This window comes from Pezoporus flaviventris, unplaced genomic scaffold (genome assembly GCF_033815535.1).
Source record: "Pezoporus flaviventris isolate CSIRO_AGI_PZ_B2104156 unplaced genomic scaffold, CSIRO_AGI_Pfla_v1 ptg000149l, whole genome shotgun sequence".
Taxonomy (NCBI): domain Eukaryota; kingdom Metazoa; phylum Chordata; class Aves; order Psittaciformes; family Psittacidae; genus Pezoporus; species Pezoporus flaviventris.
In genome coordinates, this window is record NW_026892697.1 from 145,208 (window position 1) to 157,196 (window position 11,989).

General features: G+C 48.5%; 1 protein-coding gene across 1 annotated transcript; it reads right to left on the minus strand.

Moving 5' to 3' along the window:
* Positions 1-5,318: 5,318 nt before the first annotated feature.
* Positions 5,319-6,245, minus strand: LOC133283037 (olfactory receptor 5G3-like). Its single transcript, XM_061479469.1, has one exon. It carries the CDS (start codon positions 6,243-6,245, stop codon positions 5,319-5,321), a length of 927 nt encoding a protein of 308 aa, XP_061335453.1.
* Positions 6,246-11,989: the final 5,744 nt, after the last annotated feature.

Below are 11,989 nucleotides of genomic sequence, written 5' to 3' on the forward strand. Positions count from 1 at the left end.
AGCAAAGAAATCATCCGAAACAAGCCTCCTTCTTAAAAAGAATTTGGATGCCCATGGGAAGATGCTTATGTTTTGCAGGACCAATTCTTTGCATAACAGGCCAGCCACAGCTTTAGGATTTAAGCTGTACGATTATTTTTTTCCATATAGGAACTGTTGCCTATTCTTTTATCAAGGTATTATTTTTAATATATTATTTAGGACCTTCAACCATCATGGTTTTCTCTCCCAGGAATTGGGTGCAGTCCTAAAGGAAACCCCAAATCCTGCATTAACCTCATGCACTGTGTGTTCCTGTGAGCTGGGAGAAGTGATTGAACCTCTTCCCATGTTTCTTTGTCTCCTGCTGCCAAGAGAGTGGCTGGAGGAAAGCCCTTGAGTGTGACCATGTTTGTCCTCTTGGGCTTCCCCAGAGTGTAGAAGCTGCTCTTTCTGACTGTTTTACTTATCTCCATCAGCATGGTGGTGGGGAACCTTATGACGACCAGCTCTCAGCTTCATGTGCCCATCTACTTCTTTCCTCATAGGTAGTGTACTTATTTCTTCCATAGGATGTATCTGGGTGTCTTGCTTTCCTGGATTGGCCTGCTTCATGGAAAGCTACCACCATGCTGACCTCGAAACAGAGTGTAACTTCATTCCCTGTGATAAGCAGTCACCCAACTTGGTTCGGGAGCAGCCTTTCAAGGCACTGTCTGAGCAGGGTTGGATTTTCCTTGGATGCCATCTGGTGCTGATGACACAGATGCTCCATGCTTCTGGCCATATGTTGTATGCAGACGTGCCCAACTTGTTTCATGGCTCAAAGATTCTCAGTGTGGTCTGAAACTACCTTATCACTTCTTCATTAAATTATATCTGTCCATCCAGGCAAAGCTTATTTTCCATCCCAGCTGCAGCTTACTCATGATTTCTCATTCCAGGGTTTGATGGTTGATTCACATTGGTCAAAGGAGCAGTAGTATCTAATTGTAGGTTTCCACATCTGAATTAGTCACAGAAGGTTCCCCTTATGGAGACAAGGATGCATCGGGGGCCTTGATTCAGCTTGGCTCTATTTTAAACATGCATATCAGGGATTTCTTCTGGAAAAAGTGGATGGTTCTCTGCATTTGCAGTGAAGAGTGATGGGCAGACACAGCTACACTGTGGGTTGTGTTCAGAGCAGACAGAGGCCATCGCCTGAGGAGTAAGTTTAAGTCTAATGGGAAACATCAGCTCACTGTGCTGATGTGTTGGGGTCCTTCAGAAACCCCACTCAAAAGTGAGGAGGTGCAAGCAGCTTTTCATACAATAATAGAATGGTTTAGTTTGGAAGGCAGATTAAAGCTCATGAAATTCCAGCTCCCTGCCACAGGCAGGGACACCTTCCAGTAGAGCAGGTTGCTCCAAGCCCCATCCAACCTGTCCTCAATCATTTCTGTTAGTCAATAATGTCTAATGCAGTAGAGCCTCAAAGCTCAGCATGCATAAATCACTTCCTGGACAGAATAGGAAAGCAAAATGGATGTCGGCAGCGTTCTGGCTGTGTGTTTGCTTTTATAAAGGTTGCTAATAGCAGATATTAAATTCCTGATGAGGGGTTTCTATTCTGCATGGATGGATAGGAAATTATTGCCTAGAAGATACTAGTGTTGGTTTGCTCTGTTTAGAGCCATAAGAAAGGAACTTTTCCACATAAACCTGTGCCTAAAGGGGTTTCAGGAAACATGGAGAGGGGCTTAGGACAGGTGCCTGCAGGAACAGGCCAAGGGGAATGGCTTTAACCTGTCAGAGGGGAGACTGAGCTGAGCTCTTAGGCAGAAGCTCTTCCCTGGGAGGGTGCTGAGGCGCTGGCACAGGGTGCCCAGAGAAGCTGTGGCTGCCCCATCCCTGGCAGTGTTCAAGGGCAGGTTGGACACAGGGGCTTGGAGCAAGCTGCTCCAGTGGAAGGGGTCCCTGCCCGTGGCAGGGGTTGGAGCTGGAGGAGCTTTAAGGGCCCTTTTAACACAAACCAGGCTGGGATTCTATGAACCTTTCCCATGTAATTGTCCTTACAAACATGACTTACACACTGACCCTCCAACTCCTTGGCTTTGGGCATGAGCCATCTCTGTCAAGCAAGGCAGCTGTAGAAGTGAACTTTGTTGTTAACAAAGAAGAAAGTTTCTTTCTTGTTATCCCCAGCTAATTAATCTCTGATGGCTTGTTATGAAGAATGAGGGAAGTCACATCCAAGTCTTCTGAGAAGCTTTTGTGGTGATGAGGAAACTTCCTTGGTAAACCCCAGAAGGTCTTGTTAAAGCTGATGACTCCTGGAAGGGTGCTTGGTCCCCAAGGACCACTTCTTGCTTTGGCAAAGTGAGCAGCATCACTTGTGATGGAAATAGCTGTGACTGCTTGTATTGTGAAAGCCTGGATTTTGGGCCTGCTGGAGGGCTTTCTGTGTCCATGCTAGCTTGGTCTTACTCTCCCCTTAAAGACACATCCCTGTCTTCATGGCATGTGCAGATCATGTGGATCTTGCTAATGGGGTGCTTTGTCCCTTCCTGCTTTTGACCCCTAATAAAGGGAGCTGGGGAAGCTCATTGCATTTCTCTTCACTTTCGGGCCTCCTCAAGGCCACTTCATACATTGAATTTCTTGTTATTAGTTGCCTTGGGATGGATTTATTCGTGTCTCTCTTTAGTTCTTTACCTGTTACAAATGTTCTTAATCTGTTAAACTGAGGCAAGTTGAAGTCCACTACATCCATCCTCCATGTCTGCCTGGCTTTCATAAATGTGATTTTCCTACCATTATGAATTTGGGATTGGAGAATAAGCATGGCAATGGGGTCACCTGACTCAACATCTGAAATTCATTGTCTAGTTATGAGATAATCAGGTCCCTTCTTGGGTGGTTGGGAATAAAAGGATGTTTTATCACATCTTAGGACAGCTGGTGAGGATGCATGTGGCCCAGAGCAGGTCTGAACATCAGAAGGACTTGTACCATGCACCCTCTCTCCATGGTATATGCATCTCAGAATAGTTTTGTGTGGATTAAACTAATTCCAGTCAGGATCTGAAGGCCTCCTAGAGGTCAAACTGCATCAGTTGCCCCCCTCAAGCCTATTTTCAGTTTGTTTTAATCCAAAACACAGGACAAGAGGAAACGGCCTCAAGATGCACCAGGGCAGGTTTAGATGGAGCTGAGGAACAATTCCTGCCCCAGAGGGTGCTCAGGCATTGGAACAGGCTGCCCAGGGCAGGGCTGCAGGCACCGGCCCTGCAACTGTTTACAAACCCTATAGACAAGGCCCTCAGTGCCATGGGTTAGGGGTGGCCTTGGCAGTGCCGGGGAACGGTTGAACTTGATGAGCTTAAAGCTCTTTTCCTTTTTGTTCTCCCTTTTGCTTGGCAAATGAGAATAAACAGAGAGTGAATTCTACCGTTCCACTGGATCAAACTCCATTTCTAGACAGTGTTGTTAAATTCATTGAGGGCCTTCAGAAAAGGAACTGGGTGAGCTTTAAGCTCCCTTCATGCCAACCTATTCCATGATTCTATGCTTTTAGAAACAGAGAAAGGATGCATGAAAGAATTAATGGTGTCACATTCTTTTTGACTTGATGCCATCTGCAAGTTCTCCATGTGCTTTATTTTGCAGATGAGGTTAAATCTCAGATTTTCTATTGTGACTTTGCAGCATGGGAAATTCCCGTTAGAAACAGAGGGAGGGGGAAAACCCCACTGTAAGAGCAACCAAACCCTGAAATAGGGGCCAAGAAGGGTGTGAAACCTCTGCCCTTGCTTGTCCCCAAGGCTCAGCAGGAAAACAACCGTCAACTGGGTTAAATAATAACCAGGGAATTATCAGGAAGCTTTGGGAACAAAGCAGGATTCAGCTTATTGACCCTGGGTGCCTGTGAGTTGTGTGTTGTTAAGAAATGAGAAGACCACTTTGATCCAGACTTAACTGAATCCAGCCATGGACCTTCTCCCTCCAGCCTAGGTTATTATGTGTGTCTAGGACAGCCCTAAGGCTCAGCCATGGCTCCGGGTTTCACCATGGTCCTGGCAGAGGCTGCAGGTCTATGGACTGAGGTAATGCACACATTGGAGTATTTTGGGGTGGTTTATGTATGCAATCTTTGCCCATCACCAATCAGCTCTCTCTGAAGGAAAGCAACCGGAGAGACATCAGGGCAGGCAATGCCATCGGTACGGGAATCCATGGGCTGCCCCACAGGAGGTCTGAAGGCTGATGAGCAACACCAGAGCTCCTGTGCTCTGTTGTGATCAGGCTGCCATGGAGATCGTGGCTTCTGTTGCTGCCAACAGGGAGCTCAAAAGCAAAGGCATGGAGCAGTGGATGGGGATTCCTTTATAGTTTCTGCCCTTGGTGGGGATTCATCACTATCACGTCTTAAAACACTTTCAAAGCACCTTCATTCATAGTAGTGGTCACACAATTTACCATATTCCACTGAAATTCTTTGCTGTCTGAAATGAAATGAGGTGAATGGTGCTAGAAATCATTGAATTAGGTTTGTACATCAAAACCTAGAAATACTGCCTGCATGGCATCACACTTATTTGCTGTCATCTCTATTTCTCTTGCTAAAGGTGTTTTTGTCCTTTTCTTAAGGCCCTCAATAAATTTAACAACACTGTCTAGAAATGGAGTTTGATCCAGTGGAATGGTAGAATTCACTCTGTTTATTCTCATTTGCCAAGCCAAAGGGAGAGCAAAAAGGAAAAGAGCTTTAAGCTCATCAAGTTCAACCATTCCCCAGCACTGTCAAGGCCACCCCTAACCCATGGCACTGAGGGCCTTGTCTATAGGGTTTGTGAGCACTTGCAGGGCCGGTGCCTGCAGCCCTGCCCTGGGCAGCCCATTCCAATGCCTGAGCACCCTCTGGGGCAGGAATTGTTCCTCAGCTCCATCTAAACCTGACCTGGTGCAGCTTGAGGCCGTTTCCTCTTGTCCCATCCCTTGTTCCTTGGGAGCAGAGCCCAGCCCCTCCTGGCTCCATCCTCCTGTTAGGCAGGCGTAGAGGGCAGTAAGGTCCCCCTTATCCTATGATGACGAGAATTGCACGCTTGTAGTTGTCTACTTGTGTCTTGACTAGGTGAAATAAATGACTAATTAAACAACTAGGTGAAATTAACTACTAAATATATTTATCAAAGTTTAGAGTATGGAATTATTTGTATTCTCAGTCACATCAACCAGTGCATCACATAAGGCTGGGTGCAGAAGACCCCCAACATGTTATCCATACTTAACCAAAAGCTGAGCATCTACCCTCTACATCTCCATTCTATCTGGTCCTATACTGGGAGAATTCAAGATCATTTTATTTTCAAGAGTCTCCTCGAAGCCTCCTTCACCTCCTTATTCCTCAGGCTGTAGATCAAGGGGTTCAGCATGGGAGTCACCACGGTGTAGATCACCACAACCCATTTATCTGCTGCTCTTGAGCTGTCTGAGCTGGGGAATAAATACATAAAAAAGCATGCCCCATAGAAGATGCTGACAGTGGTGAGGTGGGAGGTGCAGGTGGAGAAGGCTTTGCGCTTGCCCTCAGCTGAATTGATGCTCAGGATGGTGGCGATGATGGCCACGTAGGAGAGCAGGATAACCAGGCTGCTGGACACACCAAAGAGAGATGCTGCAGTGGTCAGGATGGTGTGGCTGAGGGTGGTGTCAGAGGTGGAGAGTGAGATGAGAGGGGAAATGTCACAGAAGAAGAGGTCAATGGTGCTGGAGCTGCAGAAGGACAGGGTGGACATGCCGATGGTCTGTCCCACGCCATTGGTCAGCCCCACGAGGTACGAGGCAGTCCCCAGCTGGAAACAGCACTTTGGGGACATGACAAGGGGGTACAGCAGGGGATGGCAAATGGCCACGTAACGGTCATAGGCCATTACAGCCAGCAGGAAGCTTTCACTTATCCCAAAAATATCGAAGAGGAAGACCTGAGCCACGCACCCAACATAAGCAATGTTCTTCTTCTCTGACATCAAGTCAACCAACATCTTGGGGGTGATGATAGTGGAGAAACAGAGGTCTACAAAGGCCAGGCTGCCCAGGAAATAATACATGGGAGAGTGGAGGTTGGGGCTGGCCCTGATTAAGATGATGATGCCCAGGTTGCCCACAATGGTGACAAGGTAGGTGAGCAGGAAGAGCAGGAACAACTTGCCCTGAGTCACTGGGTCCTCTGTGAACCCTGCCAGGCTGAACTCGTTCACTTGGGTGCAATTGCTTTGTGCCATGGGCTGGATGGTGCTTTCTGTGTGAGTTCCTGGCTGGCGGTTTCTTCTCCAAGAGGCAGGGATGTCCCAGGTGGAAAAGGCTCTGTGTGGTGGGAGCTGCTCAGAGACAGTCCTGCAGGATGGAAAGGGAGAGTTCAGGCACAGCTCAATGAGGAACAGGTTGGTGAAAGTCGTGTGCCAGCACAGGCAGAACAAAGGGGTGCTCAAGCAGTTGAACACCATGGCACAACGTGGTGTGCACTCCTCTGGCTCCCCTTGAGATGTTGAGCAATGACCTCTGTGGAAAACAATGGGAAGGTTCCACACCCGAGTGGCTTTACCTTAGTGCTGCACTTCATTGCCTGCGTTAGTGCTGAGCCTGTGGCTTGGAGATCATTTGGCTCAACCTGGAACACAAAGAAACGTGGTGCTTTCACAGTGCAGAGCTGATCCTTCATCCCCTCGTGGGCATTTCCCAACCACCCGCTTCTTCCCTCTCTGCTTCGGTTTTCCTAACTGCAAACTGTAATGAATTTCTGAACTACGTGAAGTGCAGTTTAATGGGAATTGGAGCAGCCTGCTCTAGTGAATGGTGACCCTGTCCATGGCAAGGACAAAAAAAATGACAAGAAAGTCATCTTTCAGACCTGCCTCACCTCATCAATGGGGAGTACTCTGAATGTCCAGGAAAGCTTCTGGTGCTCATCCAGGAGCCCTCTGTGGTCAGTGAGAAGAGGAAGCCTCCTGAGGGTGTTCTCCATGAGGGTGATCTTCAAACCTGCCTTCTCAGCAGCTGCACTGGGAGCACACAGCTCAAGCAGCTCCCTGGGAAGCCCAGAGCATCATCAAGAAGCCCACAACCCTGCAGTAGGGCAGGAAATGGAGACAGGAGCTGCTGCTTGTTGGCAAGAGAGAACCACAGGAGAATGATGGGCTGGAAGATGCTGCCCCTCACTTACATCTCAGCTCTGTCTCTGCTGCCCTCCTGATGCTCTCGGAGATGGATGTGAAGATGAACGTGCCTGGAGCTGTGCAGGGAGCCTGGGAATGAGCCAGCATCAGCAAACCCCCTTCCTATTTCATGTGATGTGGGGATGTGGGACTGTGAATCTCTTTGTGCCCCAGGAGGGTGACAAAGCCCAAAGCAGGTCATTATCTCTTTGTGTTGATTAGTTTGGAGGAGAAGAAGTGTACCCAGAGGAGATGACCTCAGCCTGAGTGAGCAACAGGGCTTTGGGCTCCCTTAGAGCAAAGCACAGAACAAGCCCACCTTTGACATCCACTTCTGGAGCATTTCTGAGGCAGTTACAGCTTCACAAGGGCCATGGTTGACATTATCATAGAATCATGGAATAGTTAGGGTTGGAAAGGACCTTAAGATCATCTAGTTCCAACCCCCCTGCCATGGGCAAGGGACACCTCACGCTAAACCACGGCAGGGATTTGCGGGGAACCTCACCGATGGGAACTGGTTTCAGGGTCCATCAGCGATGTCAGGCACCATGTGCAATGAACCAGCTTTCCACCCATCTTCAGTTGCTTATACTGAAACCAAAGCTCACAATTTTGATTTGCAAAGAGCCAAGAGATGATTGTGGTGACCTTGCTAACGGTGAGGTAAATGCTGTCCACTACTTCTTGTCCATGCAAACACCAGTGTTCGCATCATCCAAGGAACTCAGGTTGGTCAGGCATTACTAATCCTTGGTACATCCATGCTGGCTCCTCATGGTCACCCTCCCGTCCTTCCTCTGCCTGGAGAGGGCTTTCTGGGGGATTTGGTTCTTAACCTCAGTATAGATGGAGGCAGCCCCAGTCTTCGAGCTCTCCTTGATGATAACATTTGCCTTTTTCCACCCATTATGCTGGAAAGGCAAGGCAGAAAGGAGAGCTTCATAGAAGCCATGGTTGATATTATCAGGGCAGGGAGCTGAGGGCAAAGTCACTGATAAGAGCTGGTACCAGAGTCCATCAGCAATCCTAGCACCACAGGCAATGATCCAGCTTTCCACCCATCTTCAATTCATTGCTCTAAAACCATAGCACACAAGTTTGGCTGCAAAGAGCCAACAGAAGATCTTGGTGACCTGTTGACGCGGGGGTCGTGGACAACGCAGAGACGATCAATGCGATCAAGCGATTGCCAAATTTATTACAAAGCCTTAACTCCTTATATACTATTTCTTACATGCACTTACAGTGATTTGGCATATTATGATTGGATACATGTCTTGAAGACCCTTAGTGACTAACATATAATTGGTTAAGCACAGGTGTGAGAACTTGACCTCGAAAGCTTGCCAACAGTGCACAGTTCTCATTACCTCAGTGAATTCCAGCTTCTTCTTATCTTGCTTGCTTAAGCTTCTTCGGGCCTCTCATGGCCTTGCTGCATCTTTCAGGATTTTCAGAGTTTATGTACCAATTATCCATTCTCCTGTCAGAACACTGTCTCCACATCTCCCCCTTTTTGTTTTATATATGGTTTCGATGACTCTACTTGAACAGGGGATTTAGCCTAGATCATATCTCCAATCACAGCCTCTAATAATAGCTACTTCACAAGCACACATATTCAGGATGTTACTTTTCAGTTGCCCCCAAGTGATGTTTTGCAATCATTCGTTTTTCTCTTCCTCTATCTCATTCTGCTTGGGGTATTCACGGTCAGCTCCTGTAGCTGAGGCATCAGGTGTCCAGCTCATGGCAAGGCTTGACAAACTTTGCAGGCAGTCGCCATGGACCTGTAGGCAGGAGGACACAAATATACCCCCTCCTCCAGGTTATCCATTTTTGAGAAGCAGACAGGTTAAACTGCACATTGATAACCAGTGAGGAGTTTGCTGCATCTTTGCCTCTTTTTTTTTTTTTTTCTCCTCACTCCTCAGGTCTGGCGTCCATCCTGGCCGTTCTGCCGGTGGAGCAACGGGAGCTGAATCGGAGGTCAGCTTTGGTTTTTTGTTTTCTTTTTCCAAAAGTCGCTCACGCTGCTTTGCACAGCTACAGAAGCCAGCCTCCTCGGCAGCAGCTACAGCCGCCTGCCTGCTTCAGCACCAACCATAAATACCTGTCGGCAACCGCACTTTTGCATTAACCCTTTCTTGCCCGAAATGTTAAACTGCTACCGGTTAAAAACTTTTACATGAACCCATCAACAAAAAATACACAGAACACCATCTGCCCTCAACACACACACACATGTATGGGATCCCACAAGCACGCTCCACACAACTACAATATTTGAAGCACAAAATCCAGACAATCATTACTCCCACTACAGTCCCACGTACACAACGTGGCACAAGGACCCTGTGGAGACTAACAGAAAAACGGCTCCGAGAAGCATCATTGCAGTGCGAGGTGGCAGGCTCAACCTTAGCAGGCGTCCCCGCAGAGCCTCTGCCTCCCCCACATCGCATCAGGCTTGGGCTTTTATACTGACCAAAATGCACACTCATTCCGACACAGGTGGCCAGCCTGCGCTGGAAGAAGTGGCCAGCAGTATCTACAAAGTTCTCCAAGGGTTGATAGAAACCTGGACATACTTATATTTACCAACTTCTAGTACATGAGTATCACAGAGAAACTGTATGGGCTCCCCCTGTCAATTGCAAGAAAAATCATAACATATGCAGCTTGAGTATAAGAGGATTTTAACCCATACGTGGTCACTGTTTGTCAGGCCTCCTTAACTATTTTGAGATCAAGAGCTTCTCACTCTTTAGCCCCCTGCTGTGTAGTAAACACAGGATATGCAAAGATGCCCATTGCAGAAAATTCCCCAGTAATGATTGCATCCTTGGTTACCCATTGTTACAACTGAGCGTCTCCAGGGCCAGTAAGTCTGAGCAGACCCACCCGGGAGACGAAGAGTCAGGGTCTGGAAGCAGAGGATATAAATCTGGCTCGGATTCAGGGGATTCGGGGGCTGATCCTGCGCCGAACTCAGGGTCTCCGTTGCTCGCAGCTGTGTCTTTCTTATCAGATGTCTCCCGTTCGGTATGTAGCCATCTGCAGACCTGGCTCCTCCATAACTGAGTTAAAAATTTTTTCACTCTAGGGCAGAGTGGGTTGGAGAGGCTCGCAGTTCCTTTAAATCTCCCGCTAGTGCATGATCTCTATTTTCTACTGCGTGCTTCAAAATGGCGCTGCAATCGATCCGGTGCCGAGGCACCGCCCTCTTTCTTTCGGATTCCTCGACATTTATCATGCGTATACCTTCTAATACACTTTCTCTGTCCTTTTCAAAGTCCCTACTTTCGGAACTGGGGTGGTGGGGGAGCAGGGGGTTACACCTCCTCCGCGGCACCTTCTGATGAAGGAGGGGGAGAAAAGGAAGGGGGGGAAACCCTGTGCTCCAGTGAGTTGGGGGAAACGAGTTGTAATCTTCCCCCGGCTTCAACCAACCGGGGACGTCTGTTCCTAGTTTCTCTGTTGCTACCGCAGCAGTTTTCTTTTCCGTCTTGTATCTTTTTATACAGTTCATTACTTCTCTCCATGGTTTACTGAGTTTCTTTGCCGTTTTATCATCATTAAGCACTGAGTCAAATAGTTCATCACCAAACTTTGCCACTCACTCTCCTCAAAAACTGTATTAGGATCTACAAAAATCCCTTAGCCTTCCCTAGCCACTAGACCTGCTAGCTGCTTTAGAGTCTCAGGCTCAATTCCCCGCTTTTATAAAAAGCACTGTAAAAAGTTCAGGGCTCAATTCCCCGCTTTTATAAAAAGCACTGTAATAAGTTCAGGGCTCAATTCCCCGCTTTTATAAAAAGCACTGTAATAAGTTCAGGGCTCAATTCCCCTCTTTTATAAAAAGCACTGTAGTAAGTCCAGGGCTACCTCTCGGTCCATTTTCATGGCCGGACTTTTCCGGATCGTCTTCTTCTGGGTCGTCCTGTAACCTCGGTCTCCAGATCGGCCTCCCGACACAGCAGTGTCTGGTTCGCCCCAGCGGCGGACTCCTTTCAGTCAGTCCAAGCACCCAGGTCCGTCATGCCACCGCAGCAGCATTGCCCACGCTCCCCGGCCGCTGCCACCGGCGCCTCTCACTCGCCGTTCCGGGTCCCTGATATTCAGGGCCCTGTATTCTGGGCCCCCACTAACTGGGGCCCTGTAATCCGGGTCTGCGTTAACCGGGGCCCTGTAATCCGGGTCCCCGTTAACTGGGGCCCTGTAATACGGGTCTCTGTTAACCGGGGCCCTGTAACCCGGGTCCCCATTAACCGGGGCCCTGTAATCCGGGTCCCCGCTAGTCGGGGCCCTGTAATCCGGGTCCCTGCTAGTCGGGGCCCTGTATCCGGGTCCCCAGTGACCAGGGCCCTGTAGTCCACGTCCCTGTTCGGGCGCCATTTGTAAGAGGTAAGGAGAAGCAGACAGGCCAACCCAATATGGGTGATAAGCAACTTCTACTTTATTTGTGACGCAGTTCACACATATATAGGAGTGGTATTCAGCCACTCCTCCTTGGCACAACAGTATTGGTTAGCCCCACACAGCTTCCTCCACATTCTCCTCCCATGTCCGGTCTCCGGTTACCTGTGGGGGCCACCCCCTGCCTTGCTCGCACAGTCCTCCAGGGCTCCATGGTCCTGCTCTTAGTGTCATTCTGCAACAAAGGGGAGTCATCTTTCTTTTCTTTGTCTCCTCATCTCTCTGCTCACCCCTTGTGGTACCCGACGACAAACATTAGAATCAACATATGAGGCCAGATAAGAAAATCATCAAGCCCACTGAGGAGCAGCCAGCACAAGAGGCAATTGAGA

Coding starts and splice junctions, on each gene's coding strand:
- LOC133283037 (XM_061479469.1), bottom strand. CDS start 6,245: ATGGCACAAAGCAATTGCACCCAAGTGAACGAGTTCAGCCTGGCAGGG.